At 37.0% G+C, this 21,059-nt stretch overlaps 1 protein-coding gene across 2 annotated transcripts in view; it reads left to right on the forward strand.

Moving 5' to 3' along the window:
* Positions 1-21,059, forward strand: part of TRAPPC9 (trafficking protein particle complex subunit 9) — a 438,425-nt gene that overhangs the window by 202,223 nt on the left and 215,143 nt on the right. For both annotated transcript variants that reach the window (XM_057369163.1, XM_057369164.1), the window contains one exon: positions 3,301-3,391. In XM_057369163.1, the coding sequence (XP_057225146.1) occupies positions 3,301-3,391 (91 nt within the window). The remainder of the gene's footprint in view (positions 1-3,300; positions 3,392-21,059) is intronic.

The raw sequence follows: 21,059 nt of genomic DNA on the forward strand, positions 1-21,059 counted from the left end.
GAGTTTGTTGCAATGCTCAGTTTTGTATTTATCCTATAATGAGCAATTTAATGTAATTTTCTGATAAATTTTCAGTCTAATTGTCAGGAGACAGAGGTCAGTGATATGGAATTCCATGATCCAGAGATCTCTGTAGGTCCATGTGATTCCTTTATGTGTTTATTCCTTTTTCATTCAACAGCTCCTTTGGTTACATCTCCACCTTGCCTTTCCCTTTTTTGCTACCAGACTCCCTTAGGCTGTTTCACTCAATGATCTCAATAGAGAAATGYAATTTCTTTCCTGACTACATGAGTCAAATAATCTGTGTGTGACCTAACCATTTAAATGCTACATTTTTCTTTCACATAGAATTACAATTGCAAAAATTGAATTTTCTCATCAGTTCTACAATCGATGGCCATGTATCTAAGATAAACCAATATCATCAAATATTGGTGTTTTGCAAATAAATATCATTGTTTTGCAAATAAATAAGACCCTGAACCTCCAGGTTAATATAAAGTAACASTCACTGAGCTATTTCCTGTCTATAGAATTTATTTTGCCACAAAATGACAATAAGCAGTATGCTAAGAATAAGCTGAGTTTATTTGGTGCTTGTGATGGATTAAAGAAACTTATTTTTCCAAGAATTTGGGCTACAAAAGCTTAAACTCCTTTTGGGATATTACATATTTTTTTCTGTTAGTCAGTTTGTGGATTTTTCTGGTGGGTTTCTCTGTTGCTTGTTGGAATTTTTGGKTTTTTTAAACATTTTTTTAGCTTTTGCAAAGAGCCATTCAGTTTGGTTTCTAACTTTTTTCTTAAACGTGTAACCAAAAAAAACCACCAACAGTATCACAGAATAATTCAGGCTGGAAGGGACCACAGTGGGGTCATCTGGTCCAACCTCCCTGCTCCAGCAGGGCCATCCCAGAGCACAAGGCACAGGATTTGTGTCCAGACAGTGCTGGAATTTCTCCAGTGAGGAGACTCCACACCCTCTCTGGACAATCAGTGCATGGGAAAGAAGTTCTTTCTCACATTCAGGTGGAACTTCTGTGCATCAGTTCCTGCCCATTCCCCTGGTGCCATTGCTGGGCACCAGGAGCAGAGCCTGCTCCAAATCTGACCCCTCCCTGTGACACTGAGACAGGGATGGGATCCCCTCTCRGCTGTCTCTTCTTGAGGCTGAACAGCYCCAGCTCCCTCAGCTTTTCCTKSCAAGGAAAGTGCTCCAGTCCTTTAATAATATTTTATTTTCCTCYCCTGGYCCCACTCCAGGAGCTCCATGTCTCTGCTGTCCTGAGGAGCCCAGAATGGACACAGCACTCCAGATGTGCCTCACTGCCTCCTGTAGTTTTATGTTCCAGGGGGAATATTCTACATCGTGGATCTACTTTGGTAGCATTTACGTACACGTGGATCTACTTTGGTAACATTTACCAATGATAAAGAATGGAGAATCACCTGTTTTATAGTAATTTTATAGTGTTATTTGAGACATTAAGTTTTCCATGAAGCTTTAAACAGTGGAAATTTGTAATATTCCAGGCACCACTGTGAGTCTGTTGTAAGTAAATTACAGTAAAGTTRGTTTAATGTTACAGTTAACGGCAGCCACTCTGTTTTAAAGCATCTTTTAAATACTGCCTTTTTATTAGTGTTTTYTCTCACTTATAGTCCTTAGATTAAAGATGTGATAACAGAATTATTTATCTGATGCTTCTGTGGAGTAATTCAAACCATGCATTCTCTACCCTCTAGTGTGTTTTATGGAAATTACTGAGTTGTGCTGGTGTTCTGAGTCTTATTTTTCATCAACAATGCTCTTCTAAGGTGATACTTTGCTGCCTTCAGTTTTACAAAACAGGTGCTTTTCTTTAATGSTGTTTACAGCTTTCAGACTCTTTGGGGTTTGTGAATTCTTTCTTTCTGGTCTTTTTAGGGGAAAAAAAGGTGGTATTTATGACATTTTTCAGGGCATAATGAAAATATTTTARAAAAATAATGGCAAGAATCCTGTACTCGGTATTGATTCTCCTCTTCTATCATCTCTGAGCTCTTGAGCCTCAATCACTGTTAGATCTGCTTTGTTCTGAGCTTTCAAGACTTTTCTTTAAATCTCCTGGAGACCTGCAAGATTAGTTCCTGTGGGATAAATTAGTTATCTGCAGTGCTTGTTAATTCACTTCTAACTGACACAGGTGAATATATACTTCAGCAGTCAAATGATGAGCATCTCTTTTCAGTTTACAGAAAAGGGACTGATCTCATTTAGAAGATGTCTATAAAAGCTCAGATATTCTTTTATTTTTTTGATCTATTTTTGAGGAACAGGGTTCCAGTACTTTTGGAGAAGTTGGTTGAAATCTTGATGAACCTTACTAGGAGTTTATTCCTTAATTATGGTGGGATAAATGCCTGAATACAAGATGATGCTGACTTCTGCATGTGCTTCCAAGCCCTGTGAGTTCAGTGGCTTTCTGCAGTCAGGGAGTTAGAAAAAAGAAATCCAGTTCTCTTCCTGTTACAGATGAATGTTACCTCAACTGAATCAGCACACAAAATTATTATGAATTTGTTTAAATGGATAATACTCTCTTTGCATGACATTGGATATTTTTATGCTTTTATTTTAGTGTTTGTGTAACCTAAAGCGTTTGTGTAACCTGTTTTGAAGCCCTTTTTCAARAGACCTTCTATTCACAACAATTATTTTAGTGCTCTGCTGTCCTTACAGTAAGAACAATTTCCTAATTTTTCTCTTTTCACTCTTGGCCTGAGCTCATACAGGGTGGAAAGGGAAGCTTGCAGGTTCTGTGCCTGTGTGGTTCTGGTCCAATATCTGCCCTTGGTAATGACAGTCACTGTCCAGCATCCCTGTACCTGCATGGAACTGCCACCAAAGCAGCAGTCAGGGCTATGCTGGCAGACATTTGTTCTGTGTTCTATCACCCAATAAAATTTTAACCTTTTGGTTTTCAGATTATTCCCAATTTATTGTTCTGAATTCTCTTCCTGCACCACATACTTGGAGGTTTTGCAGCTTCCAGACTWTTTTACCTATGTTTTATTATGGTTCAAGTGTATTTTAGCTTTGCTTTAACACTCCTCAGTGGAATTAAATTTTTATATTCTGAAGATMTCAACTGCTATAACTTTTACTGTTGGTCAATTTATGGGTTAATAAACCATATGTAACATTAACCTTTAATGAATCTTTAGACTGCAGWTTTGATTTGCAATAATAAAAATTGTTCGTATCACATGGCCACTTTTCTCTGTGAAACAAAGTTTTCCTTAATTCCAATTTACCCTTCCTTGAAGCGTGAAGGGGAAGCAAGTGTGGAAGGTGTTCTTAATCAGCTGGTCCTGGAGCATCTACAGTTGGCTCCTCTCCAGTGGGGTGAGTGGTGTCAATCGATTAATRATATTTTTTAGAGAATGTCCTGCCTTGTAATTTTCAGCAGCATGAGAATGAGAATGAGAATGTTTTCATTTACTGTCAATCTGTGATACATGAGAATTTGATAGGAATTTTATTTTCCTTTAGCTGYTTTACTTAGCTGAAGATAAATGTGGAATTGGTATCTGTTTTATTTTAAGTACCACTGTTCAGTGATAGTAAATATGAAACCTGACTGTGCACTTTTTCCTGTAATTTTCAGTYCTGGTTGTCTTCTATGAGAGGTGGCTGCTATTTAAATTTTCCCTTTTTCTTACAGTATGTGTTTTAAAGGTAATTTCTCTATTTTTTTTTCTCTTGGAATGATAATGTACTTGTGATATATTTCTTATTATGGTCTAAACAATTGCATTACTAACTTTGGAGGTGCAGAAGATGTTTTTGCTCTGGGYAGCAGAGAAGAATTACTTGTCTTAATTTTGCATTTAGAATGATGTTCACACAAGGAAAAATTGAATTAATTTTATTTTGWAGAGTTGTAATAATGTGATTTCTGTCTGAGGTTCTCAACAGAGGCTTTTGGACATGGGATGTTTTATCCCCAATACCTCTATCTGAGTTTCAAGTTTCAGATGAAGTCCCCAGGTCATCAGAAAATTGTTTCCAAAGTTTTTGCTTTTAAAGGAAATTTARCTCTGTGCTCCATATTTTAAAGCTTTCATGACCTAGAAAAGACCAACATTAAGGAAAAATGATCCATCACTACTGCCTGTGTTAATTATTAAAACTAAAATGACCCCAAACTTTATGTATTTGTGTACTCCTTCAAGTACTTAGGCTTTTTCAAGCATGTTTGAAGTCAGATGTTAAAACCTGTGAGSACTTTATTTATAATAGATTAAAAATGGTTTAAAGCATGTGAAACTTTAAACATAATGAGCTGCCTCTGAAATCATGCTTACCTGGCCTCAGTTCCTCAGGGGATTCAAGGATTTCAGAGCATTTTTTGTGTGATTTATGGGATTTGGCCGTGATTTCCCTGGTCCTCACCAGTGAAACGAATGGTTTATGTCAGGTGTGGGTTGTGAGCTCAGACTGGTCACTTCTTGGGTCTGTRGAGTGGCTTTGGCCATCAGCAGATTTGTTACCTGGGCTGTGGGTTGAAAAATCTTCCTTTGGCACTTCCACACGGGACATCGTCTTAAGGATGAAAAATGTGTTTCTCTTCTTTCCCTACACCCTTGGTTTTCTTCTTTTAATTCTATTTTTAAGMTGAATTTCAATGTTTTATTAGTAGAAAAGGCTTTTTGAATCWTAGAATTGTGCCTGGCATTCCTGGCTAAATAGTGATCTTTGATGCAGTGGTTGGAAAACATGAACATAGCGCTGATTTACAATGAAATCTGATCTCCTGTGGAGTTGGTTATCTCTCAGTCTGCTGATGAGTTCAGTTAAAGARTTTTCAGCCAAAACTCTGTAATATTCTCTCTTTCATAACTGCAAAACTCTTTTTGAAGGACAGTCTGTTGACTGATGGTGTTGTACATGCTAATTTTCTACACTGAGCAATGCRGGAAAAGGAAGATCCTATGGGATAGTGAATGCTTGGTTTGCCTCCTCTTATATGTGGTATTTCCTTATGAAAGTTCAGTTTTGCAGCTTTTTTTTAATTTTTCTTAATCTAAATTACTAATGAGTATTACCTATTTTGTGTAACACACAATGTCCAGGTAGAGGCTAAGAGATTATTGAAAAGTACATTTTGATTAAATGCCTGATTTTACTTGAAAAGAAAAACAAAAATTGAAAATTAAAGACAATGGAGACATTTTAGCTTCTTTTAGTGAACCATAATTGTGAATATTCAGCAGTTAAATTTTTGCTTGTGTTGTAGCCAGGTGGCCCCACCTGCAGCTGCTGCAGTCCCTCCAGCTCTGTGTTGTGGCAATTCAGGATGATTTTGTCTTTATTACTGTGTGGGATGGAGGAGGAATTAAAAGATTGTTATTATTGTTTGGTAGGTGGGAATAATTAGGAGCTGTTGAAATGCCTGGACAGTCAGGGGTGTGTTTGTGCCCTGTAGATGCATTTAGACAATGCGACTTTTGGATTTAAATTCTCTTCCAGTGCCAGAATATATTTCCTATTCAGTTCTTAAAGGCATGGAAACATGTTTAGAGTTTAAAATACTGTAATATTGTAGTRTCAGCCAGATTTTTTTTTYCTCTTCATCATTACAGTGTTTGTAATCACAAACCTGGCTTTGCTTTGAGTTTTGTTTTTTCTGTATGTTAACAATAACTTGTGTTTTARTGTGGGCTCTTTACTACTGGCTGCCACTGGAACATAGTCTTTGCATATATTGGCAAAAAATTGTCTTCATTTTATGCAATAAAATTGATTCTATGATTATTCAAGGATTTTGCTATATTGATGGTCACATTGAAGGGTTTACTTTATTATAAGTGCTCACAGTGAAACATGAATGAATATTTAAAATGGTTTTGATTAAAAAAATGACTGGCTCTTATTCAAATTTGTAGAAGCTGTACTCCAACATGCCTTTTAAAATTGGCATATTTAATTCATATAGGAGTTAATATTACATCTCTAAAATTATGAAAGCATATTGAAATAATTTTTCATGTAAATTTGACAGTCCTGTCCTTTTTTTCATTAAATGCAAGGCAAAGAGTAGAATTAAAAGTTGGTGACATTGAAATTTTGGTCTGAGGGTAAAAAGTTACCTTTGAAAGTTGTCAGAGGGGAAAAAAGTGGTTTATTGTAAATAGTTTGTTTTGATTTCATGTAATTAAAAGACTGGGGAAGGGAAAAGTATTTAAGACATGAAGAATCATAAAAAAGAAAATATTTCAAAGGCTTGAGTGAGAGTTCTGAATGTGTTGTTAAAATTGATTTTAAGATTTAGGACATCTCTGTAAAATGAAGTTGTCTGTTAGGCAGGTTAGTAAATCACACATAATTGAAAAGCATCATCTTGCTCAACACCAGCAAGTTCAGTGTTCTCTAAAATTTGTGACAATATTTTCTTTTTATAGCTGGGCAACAAACCAAATGTAGGYATAGATGTGGTTTTAAGGTGAATATATTAATGTCATCAAATATAGGAAACAGCCTACTAAGTTTAATGAGGAGGACCAAGCCTCCTCAAAGGCTTGTGTCATGCAAGCTCCGTGGTTGGGGTTGGAAATGATCTGATGGAGTCATCTGTAGCTGCTGTCTGTGCAGTATTTTTACAACCTTTATTTGATTTATGTCACTGACTTTGCAAGCAAGCAGAATTCTGGGACTGAACGCTTATCAGTTTTGATGGTGCTCTTCTGCTTCCCATAGCAAARTTCTCTCAGGTACAAATGCATGCACAGGATTTTATTGAACTTGAAGGAGACTGAGTTTGAAATAGGCTCCTGATTGAGCCTGSAACAGGCTGGGCTTGGGATATTCCTGCATTCAAATGAGAAGTTCCTGTAAAATCAGAGGCTCCTGACACTTGGAATGCTGTAAATAAATTTCACAACAGAAACTTACTTTGGATTCTCCGACATAAAGCAAAATAAACATAACTTCCTTCACTGCCTGCAAGCACCAGGTATAGAAATCTTTTCCTGATGACCCTCCYGTATAAGAGGGAAGTTTTATTAGAGGAGATTGGCTTAGGATTTTAGAACTGTAGACACTGAATAGTGCTAGAGGTTTTAATATATCAAGCAAATGCTTTTCTTTCTCTATAGCAACTAACTGAATAACTGAAAATCAATGATTATACATGAATTCTAATATTACCAACAGTAGTGTTCCAAGAAGCATGCATTTGTCAGGCTTCACCATGGAAATAGTCCAGAAATAGCTTTTTGGTTTCATTCACGCTTTTATTTCATTCACTCATTTCATTAATTCTTCCCTTCTTCATAAAAAAAAATGTGAATTTCAATACAGTCCTTATGTTTTAATGTACTTGGATTCCTTTTCACAATGCAGTGCATTTTATTTCCTAGTGTGTGATTGCAGRGAGAACCAAAACCACTGCTGCTGGACACTGCTCAGATCATAAATAAGAAAAGTGATGGTCACTAGACAAAGGCTTAATTATTTACTTACTGGTAGAGAATGCTACACCCTTTGTTGTGGGCACACAGTAAATTCTGTGCCTACCTGCAGCATGGAGGAATATTGTACTTTGAGAAGACTAAAACACTCAGAAGTGGAGGTGGTTTAAAATTGTCCCTCAGAGGTAGCTGGAATCAATAGATGATGTTGATTTAAAAGGCTTTTGAAGTGTTTTATGAACATATGGTTCATGACAGCTTGTTTGGAMGTTCTGTCTGCTTAAGTTTCACAAAGCATCTTATGGAAGCATTGCTTTAAAAAGAAATTATCTTAATAATTAATTGTATGTTTTAGACAGCATCAAATCAGTTTTCACAGCTTTATRTTTCGTGCATATTAACATTAATTACTGAACCTACACACCCATTTTGTTTTGCAGTTTTCAGCCTGACCTTAGACAATAATTAAATCTCTCTTTCCATTATTCATGTGATTAACTCTTMGCGATTTCAGCAGTGTGAGATCAACTCATCCTGAGTACACAGGAAAATATGGTAATACCTACCAGTGAGTAAACAATGCACATCTAAGCTATGTTTTGGATGTCACCTGGACAATCTGATAGCTTGTGGTCCCCATTTAGTTAAAATGAGCCAGATCTCTGGCTTGTTCCTTTGTTCACAGATTTGCTTTAGTTGGGSCAGTCCTATAATGTTGCTGTTCCCTCATATTCGATATTCCAAGGCTGACTTGGATGTGTTTTCAAAGACTGGACTTAATGGGGAACTCTAAGGAAGTAGTTTTAGTTCTTCCTTTAATAAACAAACCCCTCCTAGACCTTAGTCAGTGTCATTTATATTTTATAAATACAAGCTTAGAGATACAAAGAGATCAGCAGGGTATAGAAGGGTCTGCCCTTGAGAAAAATGGTGAATGCTACTGYGTTCATTCGCCAAACTAAAATATCCTGCAATGATTTCTATTTTTGAGTTACGGTAGTCTGGCCATTGCCATCATTGGAAAGATGAAACCAAGAGCATTAGCCAGAGAATCTCAAGAGTAAACTGTCTGTGAGGTAGAAAATCACAATCATTCATAGGAAGACCAGAATTGAGAAGCAATCTGGTGATAAATGGATTTTGCAAGGTAACCGACCTTTCTCATCCATTTAGAAAAATCTTCAGGTTTTTCATTTTTATTTTTAAGATCCAAGAGAGGTGGGAACACTTTCATATCTTAACAGCTTGTGTGCAGGCTGTTTTGGAGGATATTTTGGCAATGTCAAGCAAACAACATGCTTTAGTTCCTGGGAAGTGTTGAGGAACTGGGGTAATGCACAGAAAAAAATGGATTAACTTGATGAAACTGGGGCATCTGGCACAGGGATAATGGTCTGTCATGTCAGAGCACACTATTGTGTGATATGTTTTGAATCAGCTGTTGTTTCTAATTCCTACCCAAGCTTGGTTACCCAAAATTGAAAAGCCTGTAGAGAAAAGGTTTCAGACAMCACCAGATCGGTAGTGATTTCAAAGGAAAGGTGCTAAGAATAAAGAGAGCATCCTAAAGTGAAAATAAATTAACAAAGCCTCTTATGGAATGGCCTGAGAGAGGCTGTGTGAGGTGCCAGTGGTTATTTCATATCAGATTTCTGAATGAACTGGCAGCTGGAGCTTCAGGTGCAGCACTTCTTACAAAGCCATGAGAAAAGTGGGAGGAAAAACAGGGTAATAAATATTCATTGAGAAGTCTAAGTATTGGTCTAGGATCATTCACAGATTTTCTGGGCAACTATTCCACTGTGTCACCACCCTCATTGTAAAGAATTGTTTCCTTAAGTCTAATCTAAACTTCCATCTTCAGTTTAAAACCCTTGCCCCTCATCCTGTCACTGCAGGTCTTGGTCAAAAGTCCTTCTATGCTTCTTAAAATATTTCAATAATCTCAAAAACCAAGTATCATAAATGAAATGGATGAACTGTAGTCCAAAAAGGTGCTTATCTGTTCTACACAGAAATCTGCTTYAAGTTCAGCTGTCTGAAGTCATTGGAAATTATTTAATTAAATGTTACTCTGAGCTACCAGAGTAATTCAGCTGTGGGAAAGTTGTATGTGACATTTATCCAAGCCTCGAATGAAACTTCTTACAGAAGAGCTCGAATCAAACCAGAACAGGAAAATATAAAGTTTTGGAGGTGATCTGGGAATSAAGACTATTAGCAGGTTTAAATTTGATTTATTCTCCAATGCTGAGTAAATCTGAGTGTTCATTGTTTAGGACAGTTTTCCTCCTTTGAGTTGCAGTATCTCTGWGATGCATTTTTTTAATAGCCAAAATCAAGAGTTGACTGATCTCCAGGAATCCATAAGAAGTTCAGGAGGGAAAAAAATTGCTGAAGGAAGGAAACTTTTGGCATAAAAGCATACATGGTTTTCAGCACAATGTTAAGGGTTTTAGGTACAAAAAAGAAACAGGACATTGTGGTAGAAAGAAAATTAACTCATTCAAGGTTGACCAGGCACATGTGCCTAATRCATTTTGTTGTGTTGCGTGAGTATTTTCAATATTTAATTTACAAAACTATTCTATTTTTAAAGGAAAAAAAAAAAAAAAAGAGCAGCCATGCCTTGTTTTCTTCTTTATGGGAGTATTGCTTATGACATTTCAGTTAAGCTGTAACAGGTGATTGAAAAACAGCATAATGATGATAAATTGTTATGCAGTTATGCAAGGTACTTCATTTCCTAGGTATTGTGAGAAGTAAATTGAATAATAGATTAAATGAACATCCAAATTAAAAAATGAAAAGTCACTGTTATAATTATGACAATGGGTTACATGTTCAAAAGGAACTGTGTGAAGATAATTGTAAGGAAGAAGATTGAAAAGACAAAAAAGCTGTCTTGTAAAGTAGCTGGTGAAAAACTACCAGTGAGTCTGCAGAGAAATACATTTCTATTACTTTGGTGAACACAGAAGGATACAATTTGAATAAAAGTGCAGGAAAAAAATATGCTTTAGCTTGTGGACAATTAAAAAAAAAAGAAATCTGATAGGAAGATGTATGTATTAGCAAGAGGAGCAAGAAAAATGCTTTGATCAGGCAAGATTTTAATTGCCCAACAATTAAACGAATTGTGCAGTTAARTGTGGGGAGAATGAGAAATGGAAAATACACAAATTGTAGCTGAGGACTACTCTGAGCAGCCTCTGCAGGACAGGTTTAACATGAGTTTRGTTTTGGGCAATAAACAGGAGGGGRAGTTTTAATCTGGAAGGCSAAGGCTGAGCTTTYCTTCCCTGGCTTCTGACRCTTYTCAGCTTTTRTTTTATTTCACTWGAAAAAAAYRAGRCMSRAACTSAAAGCYATGAATGCTGTMAATGAAARAAATTGTCTCACTGGCCATGAAGTACTTGGGATCAGACTCATTCTTCTAAGAAAATTTGTCATTTGACTGGGCCATGATGTCTGCTCAGTAGAAGTGCTTGTGCACTCTGCTGTGGTTTGAAGCTTTCACTTAATCAAGATAAATTGAATGTTTCCCTTTTATTATACTAAAAGCAAATTTTCCAAAATATTTGCCAGAGTTATTCCCCCACCTCATGTATTTTGACTCWTTGGTTAAGGCCAGCATGACCTTCCATCAGCAGTTCTCCAGATGTTTTGAGAGGAGGGGGAGTAGACTTTGTTTTCATTGCTCATTCTGAAGTAGTCCTTTACTTCATCAAGGAAGCAGAAGTGAATTAAYGATTGCAAAGACCATAAATCCAGCTCAATAAGCCTTGTAATTCTGAAATTAATAGCTTCCAACTGTCAAAACCTCAGCAGCACAAGCAGAGACCAGAACAGACAGATTTCTATGARAAAACATACGCTTTGACTGAAGTGCTCTCTTTCATGTTCTCTCATTTTCTCCTTTTTAGTCTCTCTCTCTCTCAAATTTGGCAACTAATTGTCTGGTTTGTAGCATAGAAGATACTTTTCCCTCCATTTTGTGATTTTTCTTAGCCTAACACATCTCACCATTGTCTCTTTGGTAAAATAGGRCTAGCTATTACTTTTGTTTTTTATTTTCTATCCCAGACCTTTGGGTTAAGCAACCATAACCAATTAATTAAAATAATAAAATTTAATTTCATTTGGTTGAACTGAGTCATTAATTGATATGATTTTACAAAAGAAGCTGATCAAACAGAAAATCTTTTCTGAGCTGTAATTCCGTGTATTTGTTCATAATGTATACTCAATAGGGAACTTAGACTTTTTGAAAACTGTCTGTTTCCTTACTAAGCAGAAATTGAGGGTCACTTTAGTAACATTTCTCAGTACCTGTGGACACTTTAGAAAAAGTTACAAAGGGAAAGAGGTATTTTTATAAATATCTCTGAGTATAAAAGGGAAGCCGAGAAAATGCATTTTGTAGGATGTCTTTGTACAAATGGACTTTTGTCAAATGATACTAAAATTGGTTTTTATTACTCTTTACATTCTGTGCAGTATCATAGGAAGTTGTGGCTCAATAATATCAGACACATACAGAGCTGTTAGAGAATTTCTGTATCAAGGCCAGACACATGAGATGAAATAAGGAAGAGTCAATTCAAAATGTTAATAGGAAATAGAAGCAGTGAAATGTCTCAGCAGTATCTGGACTTACACAGAGAAGTAATTGGTYGCCTCATGTGAAAACTTCAGGAAACAAAAAAAGGCAGCAGGACCAATCCTCAATAATTAAAAGAAGTGTTAGAGGATAATTACATTTCTGTGCTTTGATAAAGAGTCAACTGTCAGTTTTCTGAGTGAAAGATGGGCTTGAGTTGTTCAAGTCAAGGAAGAACCCAGGGAATTAAAAGCATTGGAGACCATAAATCAGAAACTTCAGAGGAGAAGCAGGTGCCACCAGCCTCGAATGGTTCTGGTGGGAAGCCTTCCATCAGTGCTGCCAGCTGTGGGAGCATTTATTAAATTTGTTTGAGCAGAACATGAAGCCTCAGAGCTGGTTTGATGCTGCACACAAACTGCAGGCTCCAGTGGAGACCTTCTGGGGGTGTCAGCAGCAGCTCAGACCTGCAGGGCTCCCTGGCCAGGGCTTGGCCTTTCTCAGAGCTCAGGCTGAGTAAAGCAGGGCTTTGCACCTCTGCCTTGGCCACTTGGATTCAGAACCYTTGTTTGAAATGAGATGTTAGTGGATAATTTGGTGTTAGGTCATAGGTTGRACTTGATTATCTCAAAGGTCTTTTCCCACCTAGYAAATTCTGKGATTCTGGRATTCTRTGATATTTAGMGYWCTTTTCMTTGTGMCCAGAAATTGAGGCCCATGTTTAAACCCCAAAAYAGGAGCTGACCCCACAGGGATGGGTGTCCACACTGTCCTACCCACTGAGCTTCTTCATGGTGCTTAAATCCCAATAACCGCATCAGCTCCCTTTTCCCATTCCTGCTTCACTTCCAGAAAGAAAACATCCGGGKTTATCTCACTAATCAAATAGCCTAAAAGTGGATGTGAAACACAGAAAAGGAAAAATGAGTGAGAAATATAATCTAAGGTTTGAGACTGGGATGAAAATAAGATCAGTGAGCAGCTGTCATTTGGAGTGAACAACCTGAACTTTGCCTGTTAAAAAGTCAAAATGACCTCTCCTGTTTTCCTAGCAACTATAATTTTGTGTGTATTTTTGCTGGATCAACCASTGAGTTTCTGAACATCTGTTCCTAATGAAGGTATTAATCAGCAASGCGCTCACAATTCGCTAATTATGAACTGTTTTTGTTAAACATTCTGGCTGTGTTTGAAGGAGATGATTTCTGTTCATGGGTATTTAGTAGATACTGCTTTGTGTGCATATTGCTTTAAATTAATCTCATAACATGAAATATACATCTTCATGTTATTTAATTCAGTAGACTGCAGAAGGTGTCTCAATATAATTTTGTTTGGAGAGCCTTTTGTAAACTTATTGAGCTCCGTCTGAGATCCTTACTGCGAATAGGAATTTCAAGATTAAATTTATTTGTGACTCATTTCCAGCCCTTTTGTTCTCATGTCAATATTGTTCTTTAGTTTAAATAGCTTTTCTCAGTCTCTGATGTTTGCCTTTTATCACTCTTGCTCTTTCTTTTGTGCATCTTGAGACAGCAGTCAGGACTAACTTTCCCAGTCTCTTTGATAGCATAGGGTTTCATTTTAATTTCTCACCCCACAATTATCTCAGTAGCCTTTGTCTGTGTCTGGTGAAAAGTGTGGTTTTTGTTTTCTTAGATCTGGATGACAAGCTTAGATCTTCACTTGCATTATTCCTGACGTGGATCCTTAATGATCTCTACCTGAAAGTGAATCTCCTTTCATTTCTAAGACTCTCTGTTGCCCTTCATTAACCACCAAAGTTATAGTGAATATTTAGTATTTCACAGAACATGATGTAAGCTGTTGAAACCAACATTGCYTGAGTTTGAAACAGGCAGTGATGGAGTAAATCCAGCTTGTTAAACCTTCTGGCTCAAATCAAAGTTTATGAATTAAGACCAATGTGAGTGTTGGTGCCTGGCTACAATACAGCATTTAGCAAGTTCCTGCTGTCTCTCTCTAGTGTATCTCTAGTAGGATCTTGAATATTTAARATGGATAATAATGTAGTCACTTTGATTAAATACAGAATAATTAAACCATCAAAATCTTTAGAATTAATTTTCATTAAATTTCAAGTTTCAGGTACTCAGCACCATGACCAATAGTRTAATAAAGCAGTGTCAGCCTTAGGGGCTGGAAATTCAGTAGTTGTTAGGAATTCCAGATATGCAAGTGAATTTCAAGTTTATGTTAGTTTTCATTACAGAATAAATGCAGTTTTGGGGAAGGTTGTAGTGCAGCTGTTTGGAGTCAATAATACTCAGAAATCCCTGCAGAACAAATAGATACTACACAAAGCTAAAAAGCATGCTGGAATGACACGAGGCAAGGAATGAAAATGAGGCAATACAGGTTTGTGAGGAATTGTTTTGGCTTTGTGGCTGTCACAGTACAAGGTTTTGCACCTCTGGGAATGCTGTGGATAAATCAGACAAATAAAAATAAGCAGAGGGGACCAGGACTGTGACATGTAGTGATACCTGTCTGATAGGGGAGACAGCTTGTCACAGARGTTGGCGATGATAATCTGGAAGCTSCTCTTCAAAAGGCATGGTGGCAGACAATGAAATTCTTCTGTTATTTTGAGAGAGTAGAAAAAAAATCCAACTACTTGTTCATCATGCAGAATTAACCTTCACAAACCCTTCTGTTAGTGTGATAAATCATTTCKTAGACAATGTATTGAGCGAAATTACTAAAACCTCTGACATACTGTGTAGCATCACTCTTAATCCTTCTTTTTTCTCCTTCAAAGTGTCTTTTATATTCCACTGGTGCTGGCAACTTGGTAATAACCCAGTCATTTTACCTAATTTATGTAAAATRCCACAGATGGCATTTACCTCTGTCATTCATCTGGAGTTTCAGGCTGTGGAGGTGTTTGTTTGCCAAAGTGCCATAATAATAAGCAAACCTTGAGTTAAGTTGGATATTTGATGGTATGAACTCAGCAGAAAATTGCTGCATGTCTAAATTTAAAGGTGAAGGGACCAAAAAATTGCAGAAAACCAGAGATGCCATTTAGCCCAGGAACTACATTTTATTCAGATTTTGTGGCCTGTAGATACTAAAACATTGCTCCTATGGAAGCAGGTTGGTTATCTCACATTACAGATTACTCTTCTAATTAGAACCTCACTGTGTTCTGTGTGGATAGTGGACATTTCTCAGTTGCACAGATTCCAAATGTGACCCTTGACTGTTCAGTTAYTGTTTTTATTCTCAGAAATTCATGCTAAGAGCATTCATATTCCTAGTCTACCAWTAGGTAATACTTTTGGATAGTACTRTTTATWCACAAACTKGCYRTGTTAAAGTTTTTGAACTACCTTTGAGAGGAAGYTTTAAACTGAAATAATGTTGTSATGACTCCTGTGCCTTTCCAGACAYGCTAAAATCTATAGAGCAGRCTGTGTGAAGGGGTTTTCTGAGCTAACACTGATAAAACAGAAGATGTATGTTCAGCTTCAAATATTTCCAGTGCTAAAGTTTCCACTTGCTCTGAGCATTTCACTAGAAATTAAATTTGAGTACATGATATGTGGCAATTAATAGCACAATAAAACTACCTTTATAAGCAGTGATTAGGCACTCTTWAATTTCATTTCTTCATATTCTGATGGCAAACTGAATTTATTAAAGTTTGCAAACACTAGAATAAACACAAGTAAATATTTGACTGTAAAATTTCACTTGTATGTAATAATGTCTAGGAGAAAAGTCATTGGGGATTATTTCAGTTTTGAAACAGGGATTAAAATGAATTGAAGTCGTGTTGCTATTCATTAAGTAGCTCACTCTTAATGCTTACTGCTCCATTATAAATAATAAGTGATATGAAAGCTCATCATTGTTAGTGATATTTGAATATCAGCAAATGAGTTAGTAGATACAAATAAAAATGASCTATAATCAGCATAAAGTGTCTTTGAAACTTTTGAAAACTGTATTGTGAAAATCAGTATTGGATACCTTCTGCTGCCTGAAAAACTGAAAATTACCAAGACCTACCTGGAGAGTTGTTTCCTGATTTTTCCATTCCCATACTCCATTCAAACTAGGTGTAATTGACAGGGCKAGAGAATATTTATTCTCTTCACCCATGAAAATAAGTGATTTTCAAATGTATAGATAAACTCATTCTGTAGGATCCTTAAGATGTCAGAAATAGCTGCAGGCTTCTTTCTTTCAACCCCTGTTAACAGAGAAATGTCATTATGGTGTTATATAAAAATATATATATMTGTATATATAAACATCATTCAGTCAAGGCATAAATAGATTCATATCAGATCCCAGCTGAGATCCCTTCCCCATTTGTGGGGTTGAATATCTTTGAACCTTTGTGGGAAATCCTGGGAATTTGGAAGGATGGTGCTGTCAGTAGAAATACATTGTTCTTTCTCCTCTCTCCCCATCCTTTCCTTCTCAGTCTCCTGTTTCTGGAGGTCTCTTGCTGAAGAGAAATCATGTTTGTGATTTGGAAAATGTGTGGATTAAAATATTGTAGGCGCTGTTGGATGCCTGAAAGCACCACCGACACGAGGAAATTTATACTTTACTCTGCTAATTGTTGGGAAATATGAGCCCTTGATTGGTATGCAATTAGAAGTGTAACATTCTGTTAAACATATCACACAGCATATGGCATGTTAGTAGCAAATSCTCTAATTTAAAATGAAAAAAGTATGCAGTTCTGCATATTAGCAATTCTTGCAGGCAATCAAAATTTGCCATTTGTCTAAATGTCAGAGGGGGAAAAGCCATCATTAGTTATTTTGGTAATCTAAATTTGGTTTATGTTTGGTAAAATTTCTGTTCTCTAACAGTAAACAAATATAAAAGAGGAAAACTCGGAATAGAGTTAAATGTACCATTGGTTCTAACTAGTCAGAAATGTGGCTTTTATTAAGAAAAATAATTTAAATAACATTACCACATCTGCTTTAATTTAAACAAATTAAAAGTGCTGAAGCAAAAACATAGTTGCAGAACCTCAGGAAAAAAAAAAATCAATGACCCRTGAGTGGAATTCATCGATGGGCAATCAGATGGTGCCCTGGTTTGTCAATTAAAAATGTAGAATGGCTCCATGGACAGATGTTCCTTTCTTTGAGAACCTCAGAGGGCTGAAGGCTTGATTTACCCTTTCAGTACATAACCTGTGAGCACCTGCTGTTTGGTGGAACATAACATTATTCACATACATATGGAGGTGCTGCAAGAAACAGCCTTTGTTTGAGGCTGAAATGTTGCTGATGTGGGCCCAGGACTGGGCAGTATTGGAATGTGGAGCAGCCCATTTGTGAGGCTGATTGTAAATGCTGCTGATTTTTGGCTGGAGTTGGTCACAGAGAGATGGCTCTATAGTCCAGCTGAGATGGCAGCAAGTAAACTSCACCTGGGAATGGAATTGTTTCCTTTTTCCAGTGGATTTGCAGGGTTAATACAGATCTTCAAATACAGTCAGGCTCCGAGGGGATTGAATTTCACTGACTGACTGCACCATTTGTACCAGTGAAGGTTAAAAATCTCTGAGCWCTTCAGACACGTTTTTGTTAACAGAGTATTCAACAACCTTGTCTTTTTCTAATATTTGTTGATGGTCAATTTGTCTCACATTTGGCAAGTAATGTTTATCTTTTTCCTTGAAGTTTCTGACTTCCCAGTCAGTCTTTCACTGTTGCCATGTTAGGATAATTCATCACTTAAAAATGTGCTTTGTTTCTGCTTTAATTGCATCTTGTCTCCGGTCTTCTTTCCACAGCAAGATGTTGATGAGACATCAGTCTGATGGTTTATTTGCCAGTGGATCYCAAAGTAACCTCCTCAGGCTGGCTTTATTAAGTGTTTTCCCTGAAATGAGAAGTGGGATTCCCATTCTTCTGCTCCCTGGCTTTGTCACCCTCTTGCTTCAGTCCCCAAATGTGACTTTTGCTGCAGCACAGCCAAGCCACAGCCCAGCCCTGGGAGAATTTGTGTCCCTGTCTCAAACGGGGCAGGAAAAGGAATTTTTCTGCTCTAGCAGATAACTGATCATTTGTTCTGCTCAAGCACTGACATCAGTTTTGTTGTGACTTTGTGCTCCATTTTGACATTGCATTATACAGTCAATTTGGCATCGAACTGGAGAAAATGAGAATACCAGGAAGCTGATTCCTCAAACTATTAATTTTATATCAAAATCAACCCTGCAAAGCATTRCATGGAAGGGGGGAGTAGGTTCTTTTTCATTCTGCTTCACTCCCCAAATTATGCAGTTGCTTTAGAAACCTTAAATCGAGTAAATTTAAAATCAGCTTGTGCTACAGAGCCTGAGGTTTGGTATCAGTTGTTCCTGTTGTGTGTTGTAGTCACTAATCCTTTTAATGAAGAGCTTTTAGCAGTGAAGAGATTCTATTTATAGTAAAGCCATTAGAGCATAAAGCTCCTCATTGCTATTCTGCAGCACGGAGCTGTAATGTTTGTCAGTGGAGAAAAGATATTTTTAGCTGCAGCATTGAAAACCAAGGCTGAAAGGTCAAGAATCCTCGGGGGGATATGTTCTGCTACATCAGTGCTATCACACAGCTGCTGTTTACTCTCTTATCGTTCCTCAGTAATAAGAAGATATTTTTATTGTGACACTGAAGGTATAAAGCATCAAAAGGATTTTGTGCATGAAACGAATACTCAGGGAGTGATGTATCCAATCACATTAAATGTTCTACTTCTTAGGAGGATGATTTTATTTTTCCAAAGACTATCTCTATACTCATTCTTCAAAAGATTCATTCTAGGAAACATTTGGTTGGTGGTTTTTTTTTGTTTTTTTTTTTTGAGTTCTTTTTCTTTCGTTGTGGTTTTTTTAATTATGGGGGCATTTTTTGGGGGGGATTTTTTTTTATTAAAGAGGATAAGACCTAATGTGAACAAAAGACAATCTGCTGCAATAGTGCAGGATTTCAAGCACACACATTTCTGCCTGACATCTCCACCATTCATTTTCATTTTCTTAGCAGTGTAGTGCATGAACAGCAAACATGAAACCAACGTGGAGTTTGCCAAAGGAAAAAGATCCTGGAMATTTCTGTTGGTAATTTGAGGAGCAGAATTGTGGGTGGTGGGTGATTATATCTGGTACAGGACAGCTTGTAGCACACTGGATAGGTACTCAGTGAGCACAAAGGGATCATGTGGTCCTATTGAAACAAAATATGATAGATGGGATGTGAAAGGGAGAAGAGAGAAAGGAGGGGGAAAAAAAGGATAATTATAGGAATACAAGTCTGCATATATTAGCTGAGTCTACAATGTAGAGGCTTCAGAGGGTTTTCTAATATCTTGATATAAAAATCTGGGGAAAAAAGAAATTAATTGCCACATTGAGAAAATTAGGATTGTATGATCAAAGGGAAGGCAGAGAAGAAATGGCCTGTTGACAGATGGCTTAGAAAAATGAAAAGATTTTTCTGAGGATATGAGTTTGGAGTTTTGTGCTGCTTGAGGAGACACAGGCACTGTCATCATGTTTTAATAATAATARGCTGCTATGTAATCCTTTTTATTCACCGAACATGGAGCATAGCAAAAGTATGAGTAAAATAATACATGGATAGGTACACTTTCTTCTCAGGGCTTAATGAAATTAATTGTACTTCTCTAAGAATTTATTCAAGGTCTTGMTGCTGAAGGTTCTTATCTTGTGACACATGGAGGCCATTATCCCATACCTTTTAAAATAATTTCTTTCATATCAGGAAATTATTGTAATTCTACTATTTCTGCATACCCAAACCAGTTTTTAACACCAACTTTCACAGGTTTTCCGTGCATGCAGTRTTTGGCTAAACCCATGAGGTTATAACTGTTAAATTGTTCCCTCTGCAAGCATCGTGCCAGGCAGCAGCACAGAGTGAGCACACATTAACAGGCAGCTCCTGTCCTCAGTACATAAACAAACCAAAAATTGAAGGTTTGTCAAAAAAGAACTGRGGAAACTGAAGGGATCTYGATTCTACAATTATTTTCTTTCATAATTGAATGAGATTTAGGTAAATGGGCAATGGCTGAAAGGAAAGACAAAGGGAAGGTATGGCTTTGTGAAAAGACAAGGCAGTAATGGCTTGTTCCTATCAGAACTGCCCAATGTTGCTTAGTCCCATTATCTCTCTCACTCTTAGGTGAAAGAAACTCAGTTGTTTCTGGCTCTGTCACTTCCTAGCACAATKATTTAATTCAACTCATTAAAACAGTAGGGGGAAAGAAAAAACCCAAACCAAGCCAGAAAAAAAGAGTAGCTTCTGATTTGGGATGGGTTTGGGCTGGGAGGTTGAGTCAGTGTGTCCTGCAGCCCCTGGGGTGGGCAGAGAGGAGGGCAGGAGGCAATTCTGAATTCAGCTTTAGCATCATGTGAAACAGGAGCTGGTCAGAGGAGAGCTGTGAGGAACAGGGACAACAGGTGGAGAGAGGCTCATTTGAAACTACAAAAGGAATCAGCAGAGAASGTGATCAAAAATGGCATAAACTCGTAATCCATGATTTTAGCTGCAGATGAATAAAATATTTGTTTATGGCTTTCACATCTATTACAGCTTCATATGTTTGTAGCTTTCACACTCCAGGCATTTGTGGGAGGAAAATAAGTAAGTTCCAGGTCCTAGACTGATAAAATAATGTTTAAATTGACTGGTGATATTTTCTGTGAAAATGAATATGATTTTGCTGCTCTAGCTGCTAGAGCATTACTATATATGAGTTTTCCTCTAACTCTTTAGTTAATCTTGATGCTTTTTGTACTCATTAGTCCTGTGCAATCCCATGTAGGTTTGCATTKTCTCTTGCCTACAATTTCAGTCTTGTTAGAGCTTAGATCAGCTGTAATTACTTTAGTGGCTGTGTTTTTGTTGAAATTTTACCATCACTATTACATTCTATTTTTTTTCCCACTATAGTTGCTGTTTCACGGTTATCTGTTCACATAGCACCTATT

Source organism: Malurus melanocephalus, unplaced genomic scaffold (assembly GCF_030028575.1).
Source record: "Malurus melanocephalus ecotype Western Australia unplaced genomic scaffold, MMel_1.1 scaffold_104, whole genome shotgun sequence".
Taxonomy (NCBI): Eukaryota; Metazoa; Chordata; class Aves; order Passeriformes; family Maluridae; genus Malurus; species Malurus melanocephalus.